The sequence below is a fragment of the Dicentrarchus labrax genome, unplaced genomic scaffold (genome assembly GCF_905237075.1).
Source record: "Dicentrarchus labrax unplaced genomic scaffold, dlabrax2021, whole genome shotgun sequence".
In the NCBI taxonomy this organism is placed as follows: domain Eukaryota; kingdom Metazoa; phylum Chordata; class Actinopteri; family Moronidae; genus Dicentrarchus; species Dicentrarchus labrax.
In genome coordinates this window covers 10,376,257-10,396,792 of record NW_026136717.1, presented here as the reverse complement: position 1 = coordinate 10,396,792, position 20,536 = coordinate 10,376,257, and the positions used below count along the sequence as shown (strand labels likewise).

The following is a 20,536-nucleotide window of genomic DNA, read 5'->3' as shown; positions in this document are numbered from 1 at the left end:
CTACATTGTCTCTCTGCGTGGTTTCTGTTTGCCCTTCCTGCTCCTCACATTCCGCCCACACCCCAAATTACTGCCTGACCCCTGCTGTTATGCAGTGTGGGAAACCCTGTGGTATTGCACGCCCACCATTTTTGCCCTGTGAGATGGTCTGCTGGGTTACTTAGTGATTCTCTCTCCACTCTGCCAGACAACCACAAACATATACATGCACGACGCACACACGCGCGCATTATGCAGCCTAATGTAAGCTAGCATCCACTGCCACTTGACCTTGCTGTCAATATCTGTCCTCATTAAACACCATTCGGCCAGCTGCAAGTCCACTTTAAATGGCATCATTCAGAGCTTACCAAATTATGCCTGTGTAACCGGGCTGAATGAATGGGGAGTCTAACTCATTTATTTGGAAGATATACACAGGTCCCAGAATGGACACCTATAAAACATGCAGAGGTATTTAACCCCACCCAGCCATTCTTAATGTTGCTGTCATTCATTCCTCTTGGGTTGCAAGTTCTGACAGCAATTTGGCAATGTCAAGCAGTCACTACGGATGCCATGGGCGGCAAAGGCCATTCTTTTATTCCCCATATCAAGCAGGTATTGATTTTTCACTCATTACAGGAGAACATAAAAAGGGAAGGGGATTTCTGAGCGCCATGCCAAATGCCACACAAAATGTTATTGTGGATAACATGAATACAAAGAAATGTGGATTTTGAACCCAGTATGCTTCGTCTAAATTCAAATTTAACAATTGTTTTCAGGCAACATGTCCTGATAAAAACAAACCTAACTACTGAAACTATCACTGCTAAAAGAAACTAGCATTCAGAAAGGAGCTATGGAATAAGCTGGCATCTAAATGACAGATGTGGAGGCCACCCTTAGGGTAGGTATAAAAACAAAGTCATTTTTTCCATAAGGGCAACACTATTATCTATTTTCAGGAAGCCTTGTGTGGCTTATGGGAAAAGCGTAATCCGTTCCTAGGAAAAAGAGAGGCAAATGAGAAAATCTGTTAAAGCATTAAATCCGAGGCACATTTAAGAATATCATCAAAACCATTTTCAAAGCCATCAAACTTTTATGTGAAAGTCAAGTTACAAAATTACTTAACCTATAAACTTTGCCTGCATTTGGCTTTCTCATTAGATTGAAATCTGTCAGATCTCAAGTCAGAACTATCCTCCAGTACTGAAAAGCTACACGAGTTTAAAAAAAAAGATCATCCCAATACTTTAGACTAAACTGAATTATGTTTATCCAGTACAGATCATGTGCAGTGACCTTGCACCAGGGACATGCTAATGTCAGCGAGCACAACTTGGTGTTTTCCTGCCTTCGCCTGTTTAGTGCTTTTGTGGCCTTGCTTTGACATTTATTGCACCAGTATGCGCAGTACACTCTAAGCGCCAGTTTGAGGGATGATGTATGCATTTTCAAACCCTCATCTAGTGTAAATGAGGCATACTGCCTTGCACAACTACCACTAGGCTTTCACAAAATAAATACACAAAAATGAGGGTGGAAAAAAGAGTTTTTAGCCAAGCGATGTGGCTCCAGGGATGGTAATGGCATCCGGTCCACCACTTTGGTCAAGAATGAAATATCTCAACAACTACTGGATGGATTACCATAAAATTTTGACATTTATGTCCCCCTGATGAATTGTGATGCCATTACTATTCCTCAAGTGGCATTAACATGTCAAATTTGTCCAATACTTAATGCTTCCATTCTTGAAAATAAATGAAATTCCAAGTATACCCATTTTTCTGTTATGTTTCACAAATGTAAGTATGTTAGCACGCTACACAAGATAGTGATCATGCTAAACATTACCTGCTAAACATCAGCATGTTAGCATTGTCGTTATGAGCATGTTGCCATGCTGACATTAGCATTTAGCTTAAAGTACCCTAGCGTGGCTGTATACATTTACATTGTAGGCTTGTTAAATGATCTATGCAAAAATAAATAAATAAAAATAAATTGGCTTAAGATTCCTAAAAGTAAAAAAAAAATCTACGAATATATGTTTTGTTTTTGTGTATTTTGTCTAACATGATTTATGGCCACTGTCACACAGGTACAATACAAAATATGTTAATGCAATTCATTTCCTTTGTACTGTATATGACATGTGCTGTATGTATATGCAAAATATACACACACAGCATGGTGGTACTCACCCAGCCATGCAAAAAGTAAAATGTATGCAATCTTATTACAAGTGGCCATAACAATGTAAAACGAAAGAAAGAAACTTTGTATGCTCGTATGCAAAATAGATATAAATGGTGCCTAACAGGGATGGGCATGTCAGTGTTGCCACAGACCTAAAAGAACTGAATAGGAATAGAAGTCAAAGGTTTGTTATGTGATTGTGCTTAAAATGTGAGCTAAGTCTGACACCTTCCTAACACTAGGAACCATTATTGGACCAATTTGGAATTAAGTACCTTGTTCAACTGCACTCCTCCGTAGTTATCGGTTGGGAGTCATTTGGTAGTTGAGATCGGTACACAATGCATATCACCAGAAAACAAAAAAGTTTCCCCAATTTCCTTGGTCTACTTCTGTAACTTCAGCCCTTCCACCACCAACTCATATTGCACCTAAGGCCCGTTTTCTTCTCATCGAGAATGTGGATGCACAATTAAACTCTTCTTCTGTTTATTTCCACCAGAGCGAAACGATGAAGCTACAATCATCCCCCTACCTCACCTTCATGAAACACAAGACACCGCTGGAAGTTGTTTCCTTAATCTAATGTCGCATACAAATGCATACATAATTTCCCCCTGCACTGAAGTACTGTATCTGCCTGTACTTTATGCCGCCGCAAATGAGTGATTGACATCCACCCACTCCAAAGCCCACTTATTTTCAATGCTTCAAGAGGCATCTCACAGTCACAACAAAACAGTACATGCCTCAGTAGGCTCTACAAAGAACTTTCTCCCGCTTTGAAATATGAGCTCAAATAAATCATTTGTTTAATTAATTAAGCAAATTAGGCAAATCCAGGGATGCCTTGGCGGATGGAGCTGGTGCCCTGGCACAAGGAGATTAATTAAGTGGATCGGGTACGGGAACAGTGAGACTGACATTGGAGTTTAATGCTCTTGTTTGGTTAGATACAGCTAACCTTAGCATATTGGCGCTGATGCCTCGACGTGAGCAAACAGAAGGTGTTTGTAAGGCGCATGTTGGCTTGGATTCAACTTTGTGTAAGCTTTGCAGGAGAGTACAGGGCTGCGTGAACCAAAAGAAACGGAAATGAAAAATCATGATGGATCCGTTTTTTTCGTCTTTATTATGCCCTTTCGCAAAGACTTGACACTTACCTGACATTGTTCTGAGAGCTGTAAAAACCTACAAACACAAACACACACACACGTATGCTGAGCAGGTGCGTCAGGCACACATCTGCCTCGCTGTCTTGTTCATCCCTCATTACGTACCTATCCCACCCCGGCAGGACAATATCTGCTTCCAGGCTTGTTGTATGCACTAGGACCTGACCATGAAAAGTATGTGTCAGGCGTTACGCTTTCGTCTCTTTGGATTGGTCCACGAGCCGTCATCCATTATAGCCGCTATGTCTCAGATTCCATGGGGTGGTATTAAGTGGAATGAATATAAAATCCTTCCTGGAGCATTTTATTTGCACAGAAACGCATGATTAATGTGCTGCTCAGGCATGGCTAGAGTGTTTGGGGCATTGCTTTTCCATTGTTATTCACTGTTACCAAAACAATGACAAGGATGTGTTTTTCCTATTTTTCAACCCCACTGACTGCATCTGTGATTGAACTTTTTTTTTATTAATTTTGCAAGACTTTGGAACTATACTTCAACACACACACACACACACACACACACACACAAAAGGATCCCATGCAAGTCCATACACAAGCACACACAAAAACAAAAATACACTTAACTCCACCCACACATCCCCACCGCTCCTTAAGCTGCATTCTATCATTGACTTTTTGCTTTGACACTCCAGAAATATTCCTCAAATAAGTGTGAGACAGTTGGGTATGTGTTGAAATACAAATAAAGGCAAGACATGGCAGGACACTGTGCAACTCCAGTGGCAGACTCCGGCTGACACCGTACGTGCATGTGTGTGTGCATTTTTCCGCATTTTTGTTGTGACTATAATATGTGAAACTTGTCATGTGTGTCAACAGAAAGAGTGCTATTCCCTATGTTCGATTCCATTCATCCGTGCACATGTGTGTGCATGCCTGCGCGTGACTGTATATAGACAAAAGGGACTATAGATCCCAAAGTAGGCCAGCATCCCCTAGAGTACACATTTCCAACACTCAGGGAGAAACACGCACAATGACACCATGGTGAATATTCCCACTAAAGCTTCCCCAGCTGCAGGACGATTCTCTGGTAACATCTGGCTGTGTCCACTTATAGCATCAGGGGTTGGGTTGGGTTGGGTGTTAAATTATGTTTTTTCTTAATAAAACTGCCAAATTATTTACTTGGGATGTCAACCACTTCACCTGGTGTTCAAACAAGCCAGGAACGCTCAAATGTGAATGCTTTAGGGCATTAGTTATTGCACCAAAAACCATAGCTACTAGATGGTTTGTCAGTTTGACGTCACCTATTCCTAAGGGATCAATGAGTGATTGATTGTCGGGTAACAAAGCAGAATGATTGATTTAACGGACTGTGAAGTTGTTTTTGCAGCTTTCAGCCAATGTATGATCATCATGCATTGCTGCTGACCATTTTCCAAATGGTTCAAACAGCTTTTATGATTGATGAATGCTTTTTCCTACATTTTCAGACATAAACTAAAAGCAATGGCAGCCTGGAACGATGTAAAATGCACTCACAAATCCAGAAAACTATGTTACATGTGAAAAAGGTAATACTGCACTAATGTGAAGCATAGTAGATGTGTGGTAAATGGGTTAAAACATGCAGAAAAACAATTTATTCCTTTAAACAGACCGGCTGTCGTGGGTTGTCTACAGCGGACACGTTCCAGCCGCATTTCTCAGACGTGCATCTTCTTTAAACCTCTTCACATCCATCCCCCATGACACTTTCTAATTGGCTGAGACTGGTTGTCCTACGCTTACTGTTTATCCAGCCAAATGGACCATCGATAGGCATCTCTCTAATCCCAAGACGCGCTTAAATGCTTTTTGTTCCGATGGTGTTTGTGGACAATAGATTACTTGTTGGAGAACAGTGTAAACTTCTTTTAAAAAAAAAAAAAAAAAAAAAATGCCTGAAAGTGCAGCTCAAATGCAGCAGACAGACAGAGGATTCACGTGGTAGGTCGGGAGATGCTTACACGCTGCGTGATTGACACATCTGTTGTAGACTGCACTTTAGAGTCAATGCTAATCAAATACAAGGTCAAGAGGTTAAAACAATAAGGACCAATAACACCGACCGCAGGCTATCAACTATATTGTTCTTTCTGCATGGCTATGTTTGACTGTGTGTCACTCTTAGCAGTATATATAGGTAAAACAGCATTAAAAGAAGGTATGACAGCTATTATAGCTCTTAACTCAGTGACTAATGGCTAGTAACTGTTGAAGGAATCTGACATTGTATTAATAAGGTTCAAAATGGTGTACACATGAACCCACCAATGTAGTTTTAATGTTGCAAATCTCTTGCCAAAAAATGAAATACAAGGAATGTATGTTATTAGTATGAACACTATGCATCTCCATCTCACATTGTTATTTCGCGAGATTAATATGGCTTTTGTTGTTGCTGTTTTTGACTGCAATTTGAATTCCCCTCACTTATTCTGTAAGGAAATACAAAACATAACAAGCTGCTATTGTTCGGATTTTCCATTTCCTGAATGAGTGAAAAAAAAAACATTTTTAACTGTCTGTGTAGCCATTAGAAGTGAAGCATTATTGTGAACTATACAAATATTGAACCAAACAAATTACCCACATTGTCAGTTGGAACTAAAACTTCATACCCCTGGAGAACACTAATGTAGAAGGGAAGTTAAAACACCACTAAGGATAAATCGGGATTTCAGTTCAATTTTAAAAATGCAACCTATAGTTCTCATAGTCTGTCCTTGTGTCTTTTGGCTGACTAGTACTAAATCAGCTGCCTCATGATGTCTATGGTCAATAGAGCGCTCTAAAGAGAAATGACATATTGCTGTCCCCTGACCTCTTTCTAGTGAGCATTAAAGCACTAAAGATGCCGGACAGTGTGCTTTCATTAGCAATGGATGGTGAACCCAGCAGCCACTGACTTGATCTCAAAGCACAAAAACAATTCAATTAGCTTCAAATCTCACATTAATGCTTTTAACCATATCAAATTAACATTGCTAAGGGCTATTGCCCCAATCCCTACACTCCCTATATCTAAACCCTAGTTGATTGTGATCAGCTGTCCCATCCGCGCACACACGCACACACACACACACACACACACACACACACACACACACACTTCCACAACCACCCGACCACCACCACCGACGTCTTTTAATCTGAATTTAAATGACTTCATTTAGTTTGTCTCTGAAACAATCCACATAAGGCCAAAGGGAAAAGCTGCGAAACTACAGCGGTTTCCGTTTACCATGACAAGGGAAAAGAAAGAATTTGCAACTTAATCTTAAGATCTTAATGCGTGAAATGATAAAAGAAGTTGTTGGGGTTTTTTTTCCTGCAATTCTCGCTATACTAAACATGCACCACAAAGCCAAAGCAGTGTTAATGATTCTTTGAAAGTAATTTCGGTTCATTTCCTATCACCAGGAGAGCAAGAGACTGAGACAACAGAAAGAAGGACAGATCTAAAAATAGGTAGAAAATCTGACAGAAAAAAAAAAACAGAGTGCAAATAAGAAAAAAAAAAAAAAAAAGTTTCAGGGAGTTTAGAGAGTAAAAAACTGCTAATTAGTGAGAGGAGCTAGATATACGCCGAAGAGGAGACAGACATAAAGTCAGAGGCTTTTATCACAGTTGGCTGACAGAATCTGGCACTTAAATAGCAAATGGATGAAATTTTGATACGGCTTCAAACCATGCCAGTCACAGAATGCAAGAGGTGTGTTTTTGTGCCCACATCTGCACGTCTACAAACACAAATACACAAGCTCTAATGAGCCGAACTCACCCAGAGCGGCTGGTGCAAAGAGGCTGGCGAGGACAAGCAGGCGTGCGGTCCACATGGCCTCCTCCTCTTACCGCCCGCTGCCGAAGGTCCCAGTTGAGGTCAGTTTTTTCCTGGCAAATGCCCGAATTGGGTGCTTCCTTTATGGCACGGCTCCCTCCACTGTGCCACTCTTCCCACAAGACCACAAGTCCCTGTTTGCGCTGATGCCAGATGACGTCCGGAATCTGTCATAACATACACAAAGGAGAAAAGAACACTTGTTAGCTGAACAGAAGACTATACGAGTAAATTCTTTGTACATTTACAGGAGCAACGGGCGTCTTTTCCAGTAAGGAACACAACAGATGGATGCGCCGTGGCTTTATCATCCTTGTGCACGGTCCTTATGGCATCGTGGGTTTCAAGTTGTCATCAAGTGACTGGGTGCAAGTTGCTCAATCTCCAGTCAGCTGAACTCATACCGGGTGCAATCAACCAAACACTAAGGCAGTGCGAACCTCAAAATGTATTTTTGGGTATACTGTTGTTGTTTGCTCATAATGTGTTAACTCCCCCACCTTACCAACAAGTCACTCCCACAGAGAAACAAGGAGTGAGCGATGAAGCACACGCTGCTTTGGGCTTTTGGCGGACAACTGTGCGTGTGTATGGAGTATATGTTGTGTGCGTCTTCGCGGATGCATATGTGCACCAGACCTTGTGTGTTTTCTTGCGAGCCCTGATGGTAATTGACATAAGAAACGCGGCGGTGCTTTTCCTTTCCTGTGGGCACGAGCCGTGACTTCACAGTTTCAGTTTTTGCACCAGTGACTGTATTTTCACGGCCTAAGAAACAGCTACTGTGCTTACGGGCTTCACTCCAAAATTCCAGTCAACAAAATAGCGAACCAGATACACTCTGAATGAGCCAGATTCTTGACCTCCTCTAAAGCTCACAGGAGTGCTGTCACAGGTGAAGTCATCGCTAAGCTATCTCTAGTTAACATAAAATTAATTGCAAAAATGATTTACATTAGTGTTGGCTAGTTACTGCTGTGACTTTAACACTTGGGACGTGTCGATAATAAAAAAAATGGCGCGTGAAATTTTGCAACTACACCTCCCATAAGTGAAGTATGAATACAGAAAAAGAACTGTTAGATGAGGATCATTCTTTTAAATCTATATATACTCTGATGAGATTATCCCCATCAAACCCATATCATGATATTAAGGTTAAGTCAGCTTTAATGATTAGGCAATCTAAACCCCTCTATTATCCACTATCAACCATGATCTGCCTCAGAAATATAATCTCTGCCAAATGATGCAAGCCGAAGAGTGCACACAATGCTGCCATCCTCTACGCAAGCATTATCCTTGCACATTAGGCATTCCGTGCTGCATCTAATATTGCAGGCAGTTAATTCCATTGTGGGATGCCAGAAAATCTGGTTACAAAAGGTCAAAACGTGAGCACTGCATCAAAGGACAAGGCACTAGGGAAGCTGACTGACATCAAAAAACCTCAAATTACACCAACACTACATTTTAAATACACCTCCATCCTTTTATCAGACTCTCCACGTCCATCCCCTGCGTGGAGTTGTGCTCAGTGAATTCTTTGGGCAGCGATGGCATTCCCCATCTTAAACTCTAGCTCTTAATCCCCGTTCAGAAACCCTACATTAGAGTAATCTGATTTTTTTTTGAGCGGATATTAATGGGTTTAAGAGAAAGGCAGCGGGTCCCTGCATAAACAGACCATTTGGGCAATATTAAGAGGTTAAAAGTCGGTGTGCTCATCAGCAAAGTCTTGGCTGTAGGCCACGAGCGAACAAAAGTAGAGCTTGAACGATTTGTCTGAAACACATCTACTATACTATTCACGTCATTCCTTGTGTGTGAATATATATAATGACAGGACTTTTAAGACGTTAAAATAGCAATGTGAAAGAGCGTATCTGATCAAAGAACATCCTAGTGAGTAAACAGCGCTTTTAATAAAACAATCTGACAGCTGCGGGAGAGTTAAATTAAATGTGACATCAAGTAAGATACTGTGACTTCCTTGACAAAAAAAAATACATTATTCCAGGAATAATCTCATTCAAATCCTCCAAGTGGCAAATTACACCAGAAGTTTATGCTGCGGGACAACTTCTAAACTGGTGGTAAAGAAACAGAGTAAAAAGGCAGCACAGGCACAGCCACATGTTTAAATGTTTAAATGTCAAATAAGACATTGCAGAGCTGATTTCCATGGTATGATTGTTGGCGGGGGGGTTTTCAGGTTTGTACCCAAACTGTCACCAAAAAAAATGCAAGCAGCAAGTAGCAGGAGAGGGAAGACAATGAGAATATACAACTCTCTGTGTATCGCTGCCTGCATGAAAGGTATGTGTGTGTGTGTGTGTGTGTGTGTGTGTGTGTGTGTGTGTGTGTGTGTGTGTGTGTGTGTGTGTGTGTGTGAGCGCCGTATCTCACAGCACAACCGATAAAGCAGAAACTACTTGCACAGGTGTTACTTGGAAATTATCACATAAAATGAAAAACACTTCACTATCACAGTTGTTAATTTGCTCTCAATAGAAAAAAAGCGTGTGGGCTTAGGTACAGGAACTGCTATCAACCGCAAAAAGAACACATCATAAAATGCATATTTATGAGAAGGGCTTGGACCCAGTTCAATGCCCAAAAAAGTAAAAAAAAAAAAAAAAAAAAGACAGAGCGGTAGTCCAGCCAACTCGTCTTGTATTCCAGAAGGAGCCTTATGATACATTATGGTGCTGACGTTTCAAGGGTACTTGTTCTGAGGGGGATTTAGTATAACTCCCTTAGATAAGCTGGCCAACATTTAGCGGACCTAGCAGCGACCGCAGCTTCTGTTCTCAGCCACATCAAGGAGACTTCTTCATTACTGCCTCGCTGTTTCCTGCAACTTTCTTTTTTTTTTTTTCTAATCAGTGATGATGTTGTTTTTTTTTGTTATTTTAGTAATCGTCCGTGTGCCAACGGGGGCCCAGATGAAACCTGACATATTTAATTAATTGACTTTTCTATCTAGTTAAAGCAAAACGGAGCCGGGTATTATAGACAGCAGCAGCAGTAGTTAATGGGGGGAAAATATGTTGTCTCGCAGCAATCATGTGACTTGGAGACAAATGGGAGGCAAAGACCGTAAAAGGAAATGTAACCTATTAGCTTGATTTAAGTTGGATCCAAAACTAAGGCTGGATTTGAGGGGCTCATCAAAAATTGAGACTAAAAAGGCTAAAAGAAAATACACAGAATTTCTTTCTCACATATAGTACAAGTTTTAGTAAGTTCAAATATACATTCATTATTCATGTTGCAAATGACAAAAACACCTTTCAGGAAAGGTGTCGAAGATGCTTGTGTTAATATGAGATGTCAGTGTTAAAAGCCACAAAAGAAGTTGTTTTGCTTTGCTAATTTACTACTAAACACCTCCCGCTACAGTACCTTGACATTGATAACGCTCCTGTGTTCCTCGAATTGGGTGCGAGATGTGTTATGTTGTAATTAGGGATGATGTGTGACTTTGTCAATGACACCTGGAATAAGGAAAATCTCTGGGGGGCATGCTGGAAACCTATATAAATTCTGTAGATAAAAAAAAAAAAGAAAGACATTATATACTATTTGGTGCATTAGCTGTCACCACTACAGTGTGCTTCCTCTCATGGAAAATTGTTGGAGCCCATTTCAGATATTTCATATAAGCCTTCTTGCTCTAAGCAGTCCCTGATTTCTTTTTCTTTCTTTCTGCTCAGTGCAAGAGAGTTTACCAGCAGTAAAATAAAATATGCCAATAGTTTTACATGCTTTTTACATGTACTTTTCAAATTTAAATACACGACTAACACTAGTTTACATATGAGTCACTGTCTCCTCACTGTGCTGAGCAACATCACTGAACCCTGCTCTGGCTCAGAACAAGCCAAATCCATTCGGAAAATATAGTTTAGAAGAAAGAGAATCATAAAAAAAAAAAAATTATTAAGAGTACTATTTTTTACTCGACTCTTTTCACTCAAATGTCAACTACAATGCATGAAACAGAATGCTTTTTCCATTTCCCCGTGTAATGGACTGGCAGAACATTATGTGATAGTGTATTACAATTTACAAATGTATGTTTTTGCCTAAACCAGTGAATTATCTGACAAATTAACACACTGATGCAAAAATTGAATTTAACACTGCCGTAAAGTAGTCTTGCTGACTGATTTGTAACATTGCTCACAATACAGTCACACATGTCAAAGAGGCAGATAGACCAAAAAAAGCTGTCGTCTCAGTGTATATAATTAAATTGTCTGACCATCCCTGTAGCTATTTGCCAATACATTTTCATTATGACGATTATTTTGTCAACTAATCAATTAATGGTTTGGCCTATAAAATGTCAGAAAATAGTGAAATTAGTTCCCATTACAATTTCCTAAAGTGTCCTTGTCAGTCCAAATAATACATAATACAAAGAGTAGCAGCAAATACTGACACGTGAGAAGCTGGAACAAGGGAAGGTTTATCATTTTAGCTTAAATGACGGAAACAATTAATCTATTATCCAAAAAAAAGATTTTAAAAAGTCAATGGATTAATCGACTGTGATTGTCACAAAGAGGGTTCCAATCAACAAATCTCTTTACCTTCAGCTTCACTTTCAGCTCTTTTTGATGATGGGTACAGATTTCTTTCACATGCAGCACTCTCATCTCTATAACCCTAATACAAATGGTGAGATAGTCATCACACTGATGCACATCGCCACCTTAGGGCATTTCTCCATCTGTCACTTCCTGACCTGAGGAAACCAAAGATGATTTTCATTAATCGAGACGCGTTCCGTACAATGCTTCTGCAACAAAGTGAAACTTGATCCTCAGTGTTATCAGATGGGGGCATACTAAGTATGATGTTACTAGTCACGCCTGCTTTAAGCCCTCCCACGTAACACTATGTAATGAAGTGGGATCGTGTTTCCGGGTTAAGTACCATGTCTCAGATTTTCAACTGTTTCATGTCCAGATGCTTATCTCACCAGCGAGGAGGGCTTGGTAATTTTTATGAGACAGACAGTGTGTTCATGCAAATGAAGTGTCTCATATAAAATGAATATTAATCAAGCACACTGTCTGCATACAGTTTGATTGATGAGCACTCACTCGGAAATCTTAGGAGATGAGCTGAGATGATTAAAATCGAGATGATCCTTTCCCTTCTAGAGTTTAAAATTATTTTTTTCCACTTGGTTGGGCTTCCGAACCTTGCAGATGGTTTAAAATTGAGCGGTCAATTTTATAATACTAAACACAGCAGAAATGTCAAAATCGTGCTTTTCTAATGCGAGTTGAAAGGTGTGAAAAAAACGAAGGTAAATGGAGAGTGCTCTTTTAAGGCACTGGGCGCATCCCTGGAGCTTGACAACGTGAGCAGCAAGGCATTCACTCATACAATTGGTTTTTCACAAGGGACCCCAACACAGCTAGCCAGTGACAGGCAGATAATAGTGCTAACTTTAGCCTGCACAGTCGCTGAATGGCCCTATATGATAGGCTTGTTGAGTGTGACTGATGGCTCGGGTTAAATAATGGGACCGTCCCCTCCTCCCTTCTGTGCGCACAAAGGCATTGCAACCCCTCCTGACACACAAAACACTTCCCAACTGCAAGACAATAGAAACACAATCCATTAGAGGAAATTACTTGTACACACAGTAAAAAAAAAACTAGCTGCTAAACAAATAAAACAAATTACCATTACAAATATTTAACAGTACGTAAGCATACAATAGGGATGGGTTACATTCCCACAAGGGAGAGAAATAAAAACACCGAGGCCCGAGCGGATGTACAGTTGGGGTGAATAAATGCAGATAGATGCATCGTTTTAAAGGCAGGGCAAATCTGCCTTGAGACAGTTCTCCATTATAATGCAAAGCTCAGATACTATCCATTTTCCACGTCTTCCTTCTTTCCATCCTCCCCCTCTTTCTCTCTCTGCATATCTCGCCTAATGCAGCACAAATGGGTCCCAGACAAAGGACGAAAGAGAGAAAGAGGTGGAGTAATAGGGAGGACAGGAAAGAGAGAGGGATGGACTATCAAGGATTGGGAAAGGGAGGATGTAAAAGATTGAGGGATGAGGATAAGACGGTGGGAGGACAGGGAGAAAGGGAAATCGGTAAGGAGAATGGGAGACATGGATGAAAGGGATTCTTAGATGAATAAAAAAAATACAGAGATGAAGATGTAAAGGAAAAGGATATTAGCTGATATTTGAAGGTCATGAATTGGAGGGTGAGTGAATTCAACGTACAGCCTTCAATTCAGCTGCTGTTGCTATAGTGGCTCAGGTGGGCAGGTTACCATGACAACCCTACCTGTTGGCCATTAATCACCTACCAGGAGTAATTGGCATGCTGTGCCCACAAACACTGCAAGTCATTATGTGGCCAGGCTTGATTTTGGACGTGAGCTAAAAGGCGGCACATTAAAAACGACTGCATGGGTATTAACTGCATCGGGTCCGTAGTAAATACGCTCCCAGTATTCAAGAATATAGATATGGTATATAGATTTAAAACACTGTGACCTCAAAGGTAAATCCAATGCACCGTATAGATTGCTTTTCAATTACTGCATCGATATATTGCCAATGTATTATGCTGACATGAGCAATTTTCAAAGATCCAACGGGACGATATTGGCAGGGTTATGGGTATGTGACAGATATGTGGTGAAAAATATGACCTCATCTAAGGCGCCACAGTCTTAACAGGATTTTTAGCCACGTTAGCGGCACAGCTCTACGGTCGGCAATGTCTGTCTGTCCGTCCGTCCACTACTTCAGAAATATTCTAACAGCTATCAGATGGGTTGCCATGAAATTTGATCATCAACCTCAGCTTTACTTCCTGTATAGCGCTAATGAGCTAGCATGCTAACACACTAAACTTATATGGTGAATAAGGGAAACATTATACCTGCTTAAAATGAGCATGTTAGCGCTGCCATTGTATGCATTGTTAGCATACAGATGTTCAGCTCAAAGCATACCAGTAGTATAAAAGCAACAGTATAATCTTACAGAGCACCGAGCGAGGCTGTGGATTGTATTGCTGAAGCTATTAATATATCTGAATGAGATGATATTTGGTTAATTCTGACTAGCTAATAAAATAATACAGTCAGCCATCAAATACATACTTCTTTTTGCTTTCAAAATGGACAATATATGGTCAGAGGACAGTTGCAAACCACATGAAGCACTGGAAACTATAAGCTGTAAAGCATACAAGGTAACATAATACAGGCCACACCCTTTCACACGTGTGAACCAAGCCATTTTTCTAATTACTGCTATCATTTTTCTGCACAGCCTGAACTCAATTGAGTCATGTTTGGGGGGCATCTGCTCAGGGGGAAAAAAAAGCATTTATTTTATTTTTATTTGTATTCGACTTTTCAGGTCTCAATTTCCCTGTGTTTTGTATTCTCTCTAACCACATTTGCATAATTTTCCAATAGACACTTCATTCCCTGCCAGATTTGAGCAGGGACAAAAATCACACACACAGAGACACACACACAAACAACAACAGCAATTTCAGCCCAGCCTCTGAATCAGAGTTACAGCAAATTCCAATGTCAATAACACTGATCCCAATGGCGCATGCATTTCAATATCATTATCTGATGCTGAGCCAAGTGCACAGAATATAATGAAATCTTAAAACATGAATTGCATAGCATCCCTGGCTAGACTAATGTGATGCACAGAAGTACATTATGTATCATGCAGCATGCACTCTCTACAGAGTTGATTACAATGTTAATTCTGCCTTCCATCTGGTCCTGCATGTCTGTGTTAGTGTTTTTGACCATAAATTGCTATGGTGTGTCTAGGTGGCATAATGATTGTAGCATGAGTGTTACCAATGGCAAGAATATGTTGTAAATGGTCTGGAAATGAGAGGTATGACTGTGTCACAAGCAACCACAATGGTCACGACCAGAGGGAATTCAAATGGGGTCCACCTGGACTCCACTCACATCTCAATTAGAGGGTGAGGAGAGTGGGGGAGGGGGACAGAAAAAAAACAGAAAGATCCAGTGGTTTGAACAGAAGGCAGGTGTGTGTATATATGCTTATGTATCCATCAACGTCGACTAAACGTCCAATTCATACATATAAATGAAAAGCTGGGAGGGAGTGGTAATTAGCAAGGCCACTGAGTGAGGAAAAGCAGAGAGGGAAGTCAGAAACTCAGAAACTGCTGTGGCCATTTGGATAATTCACTTCTGTTTCATTCTTTGCTTACGAGAGAGTTTACTAATTTATTTAAGATAATACTTGTGTGAACAAGCTAATACTTTTGCTGAGCAGTCGCCACTGTGACAAATGACAATTACAGAATAATATTGAATTTAACATGTAATGCAACAGTATAACACAAGTAGCAAAGAGGCTAATATTCTGCAAAGTTTGCTGACGTCAGCTTACTTCAGCCACCATAATCTACCGGTCATACCAGACCGAGTAAGGCTGTAGCAGCAAAACCCCTCAATGCGTCGACTTGAGAAAGGGTTCGCTTTATTGCTTATGAGTTCAACTTTTTATTAGTTACAAATTGAATGTAATATATCTTCTATATAAAGAAGGAGTCCTGCTCTCGCTTATTAATGTATTACTCTATTTTAGTCTCACTGAGATCATTTTACCATTACCTGACATAACATTTTAAATATATTTCCAAAGACAATTTTAATATAATGAGTTACTTGCTGTAAGGGAAATGGTGACAGGATAATTTGTAGACACAGAGGGGAAAAAAGATTCACTGCTTGACACTTGAACACTTGAAGGGCCCTTTTATTGAGTCTCAACTGTTGACATTTCAGCCAAAACATCTTTTGTTAGAACCTGCTCTGCCTGTTATTGTGCGAAATGTCCTGGTCGTAGCAACGTTCCTGAATGTGCAAATATCAATATGAGAGTCTGAATAAATAATCAATGCAGCAATATATTGTGGGGTTTTGTTGCAAGACATTATTGATTCACTGGCACCAAAAAATACCAAAATATATTATTTTGTGATAATTTCTTTGCCCAGCTTTTTACCCTGGCTGTGAAGCTGAAAGCACTTCAAAATAAAATAAATAACTACAATACATGAATAATTCTGGCCTTTTATAAATTATTATCTTGCAAATCATGGTAGATTCCCGTAACTGTATCATCTTTTTTCACTGTTCTGTGTTGAGTGAATGAGTCTTGTAATGTGAGGTAACCTTTGCACCCAACCTTAAACATGGCATAGCACTGTAGTTAATAAATATGTTAATAATATATCAGGGCTCTGAAGCTCTAGAAAACATTGCTCATACACAGTGTTGGTCTACACACCAACTTATTTTCTATGCTGCTTTGACCTGAATGAGAGTAAATAAGCATGACTGGAAAAACAGACTTAATATAGTATTTGAATGTTGAGCATCTATATAAAAAGACTCTAAGACAACATTAAAAGGATGAAAAAGGCAGAGAGGGAAAAAAAACAGCAACTGCTTGTTTCTTGCGGTCGACAATAGCCTCATTGAATCCCACCTTTGTATTCACCTGGTGTTCAAAGGTAAATAATCATCCAAACATAGTTGACACAGAGGTCGAGGGTCATCGTGGTGAATTGCTTTGTAGGTTCCTCTTGTGTTGTCTAGCAGCTTTTTAGAAAATGCTTGCGGAAATGTGAGAGACCTGCTCTTGCGAAGACCTCAGTGACCTGGCTTTGGAGTGATCGATTAGCGAGCAAGAATAAACCTATGAATGCCTGGTAGAGTGCTTGAGGAATGACTTTTTAACTAAAAACTGAAAAGTTCAAAAGAAGAAGAATGAGGATACTACAACAAGGTGTTCGGAGAAATACAAGTTAAATTATTTGTATTTTGAAACTGCTATCCTTGGTGGGTTTTACACACTTCACAGTCGGCCCACGCAGAAAGAGAAGAAACTAGAGTCCACTGGCAACAGCTGCCAGCCCAGCCAAACTCCTATGAACCATTTCCGAATCATTATGGTTCAGGTCACCCCGAGGAGCCCTCCTAGTTGCCAACATTTCTTCCTCCTGTCTTCCCCGAGTCCAACTTATCACAAAATGCTCAGAGATAATCATCTATAATTGGGTATTTTGTTTTTCCAAGCCACAGGGAAGAGGTGCCTGCCGAGTAAAGTATGGAAGAAGTGTAGAGAGCTTGCGGGCTGCTGGGTTCCTCAGTCCTCTCTCAGAGTGGTATAGAATGGAGTTTGATGAAAGTCTGATTGGTCTGGGCAAACATCCTCATGGGGTATGTCTCCGGACAAAGGGAGCAATACTCTCCTCTCTTGTCGAGGCAAATGCTCTCAGGTCTGACAAATCAAGGCTGTTCTCGAGATGCCTGGTCTTACCATGAGTTCTAAAACCTGATGAGATAGCTGGGGGCCCCCAGGGTTATATCAACCTCAATCTAAATGTCTACCGAATTTCAAGTAAGCTTCTCCTTCTTGATATACTTTTTTTCCCTGTAGCCCTCTGAGTACATTGCACTGACTGTAAGTGAACACCAAAAAAAAAGTGAGACATGTGATTTCCAGCAGCATTGCAAAAACCACGACTCCCACTAATTCAGTAATAGACTCAGCAGCATGGACTCTCATGCTGAGCTATTTACAAAAAAAACCCATTTAGGATGTACTGGTTTAATTTCACTAGATGCTGACTAATTCTAATTAAGTCATTAAAGACTTAGTTTGAAGTACAAATCTGCAAACACAAGGGATTTAATGAAGTGGATTGGGGACCACAAAGAGAGGATCACAGTGACACCATGTTAACGCTATCGATGGCTGTTCTAGCGGCATCGAGGCGAGTTAGTCAGATGTTTTGCGTGTGAAATCTAAACTTGAACAAAGAGTAGATGTAGTACACACGGAGGGGGGTGGAGGAGGACACTCTGTGACCTGTGTGTGTGTGCCTTTGTGTTTTTATGCACTCGGACACACTTCAGGGAGTGGCGTGAAACACACACACACAATCCAATGACCTTGCCCTGTGTCTCTTGGCTGAGCAGTAGAATGTGTTTGGGTTGGACCCAGCAGGCAACCTTTCTAAATCTAAAAGCGGAGGTCTCCCGGGGTGAGGCAGCCACATAACGGTCGTGGATAGTTAGCAAATGTCAAAGTACAGAAACAGGCTGTAAACCACGATTTTTACAGTGCTGTGATTGAAGCCTACACACATGTGCACACACATACACATATTGGACCGTTACGAGCTGCTACATTGGACAGTCTGTTAAGAGAAACAGCCTGAAGTCCAAGAATTAAAAATCCACAATATGGTTTCAAATAAAGGGTTTGAATAGATGGACTTGGCCTGACAATTGGGGTATGAATGAACTTAATAATAGGCTTTGCACCCAGATCCTCTGTAAAAGTGTAATATTATGTGTTTGTTGGCAGCTGGGATACACTGTGGAAGATAGAGGAAGTGCATACACACACAGTTTTATTCTATGACAAATGCTCTTACACAGTTGCTTGGGTTCTTTCTCAGCTTCTCTGAAACACACTTTAATAGACATAGCGTAGAATCATCACGACTTGTGACCCAGGTCCAAGTCCTAATTGCACTATGGTGTAACGTTATTCGTCCACTTACGCTACAGCCACAAACACTATCGTTCCCTCTCCACAGAGCGGATGAAAGCAAGAAAGTCAGTAATTGCTTTTGACTTTCCAGAGTACCGCAACCCAGATGAGTGGAAATTTCACAGACCCACTCGGAGCACAGTCTTTTTTAATGAGATTGCCTCCTGTTTATGCAGACGGGATAACAGAAGACTCTCAGTTGATGGCATTGGCCTTTTCCCAATCAATATTGAGCGTATCAATGCTGGGAGGTCTCTGGGCGCAACCTGTATTCAATTTGGCCAAAAAAAGATTGGCCCATGAGGTTTTAAAGAGAAGACATCCAGCTAGTTTTTTCAAGACAGAGTCATGTTTTTTTTAACCTTATTAACAATGTTTATAGTGTCTTTGCAGCCAAATTAAATTAATGGATACATTTCTCTATTATAAACTAGTGGCAAGAGTCTCTGGGCTCTAGGGATGGGTCAGTCGTAATCATTGGGTCCAGGCTGAAATATATCAACAACTGTAGGAGGGATTGCGGTGAAATTTTCCAGATATTCATGGTTCCCAAACGATGAATCCAAATCACTTTTTCACAATACTTTGGTTTTTGATCAAACACCTGCAAAATGAATGAACACTCCATCAGCCACTACAAAATGAATGAACACTCCATCAGTCACAGCTGTATTTTGTGTTGGGTACCAATTTGCAAACATTAGCACGTTAATACGATGGACTAAGATGATGTACATGGAACAACTGCCGAAAAATCTGCATATTAGCATCATCATGACGAGCATGTTAGCACTGATGTTAGCATTTAGCTCTAAGCACTGCTATGCCTAAGTACATCCACAGAGCTGCTACTGTAGATCTAAACTCTTTGTCCTGTTCTACCCAGAGTGACAATTCTGAAAAAAACTGTGCCATATAATCCCCATCTGCACTCCCATTTGTCGTAAATTTAGAAAATCTTAAGGTTGTGTACTGACTCATGTGGCGTCAGTGTCAAATCATTTTGACACTGATGCCAATCTCACAGTGGCTCTTTATGCATTGCTGATGATCCCCTTTGATCCAAAACCTCACACCCTCTTAGACAGAACAATATTGACTCAATTTCTGGGAAGTCCTGTCAGCCACCTCCATCTCATACTTACAGTGGGGTGCCCAAACACTGGTGGGGACTTTCCACCCCTCCATCCCTTCGCTTTTCATTTTCCTCATTTTATTTTTTGCATCAGTCCAACACTGGAATGTTATTCAACCTGCACAACAGGCCATCAGCAGTGTGTGGGGGACCACCTTTAAAGCAAACTCTGAAACTCTATCCTACCCACTACCCCTTTGCAATCCATCCCCACCCTGATTCCTCAATGAAGCTGGCCAAGGCAAAGGAGATTTTAGTTTTACTTCTATATCTTGAGTGCACGGGAGTCTATTTCAATGCCATACTCTTTCTTCTGACTTGGACACGGACCAAAGAGGGGTCTCTGGGACTCTCCACAAGTCTGGCATGCAATTCCTGGACCAGTTGGTTTCAGCACAGGGGGGAGTCTCGAGTAGGGGGAGGGGAGGACTCAGCTCTGACAGACGTCCAATACACACAGCTGATGCCTCAGGCTGGCAAGTCTAATAACATCATCTGTGTGAGACAGTATTGGTGGATCTCATATTTATTACCCAATATGTCCAT

General features: G+C 40.7%; 1 protein-coding gene across 14 annotated transcripts in view; it reads right to left on the bottom strand.

Moving 5' to 3' along the window:
- The window catches only part of LOC127379636 (adhesion G protein-coupled receptor L3-like), a 209,521-nt gene that overhangs the window by 145,070 nt on the left and 43,915 nt on the right, over positions 1-20,536 (bottom strand). For all 14 annotated transcript variants that reach the window (XM_051429516.1, XM_051429517.1, XM_051429520.1 and 11 more), the window contains one exon: positions 7,162-7,385. In XM_051429516.1, coding sequence (XP_051285476.1) covers positions 7,162-7,216 — 55 coding nt within the window. In that variant the 5' untranslated portion in view covers positions 7,217-7,385. The remainder of the gene's footprint in view (positions 1-7,161; positions 7,386-20,536) is intronic.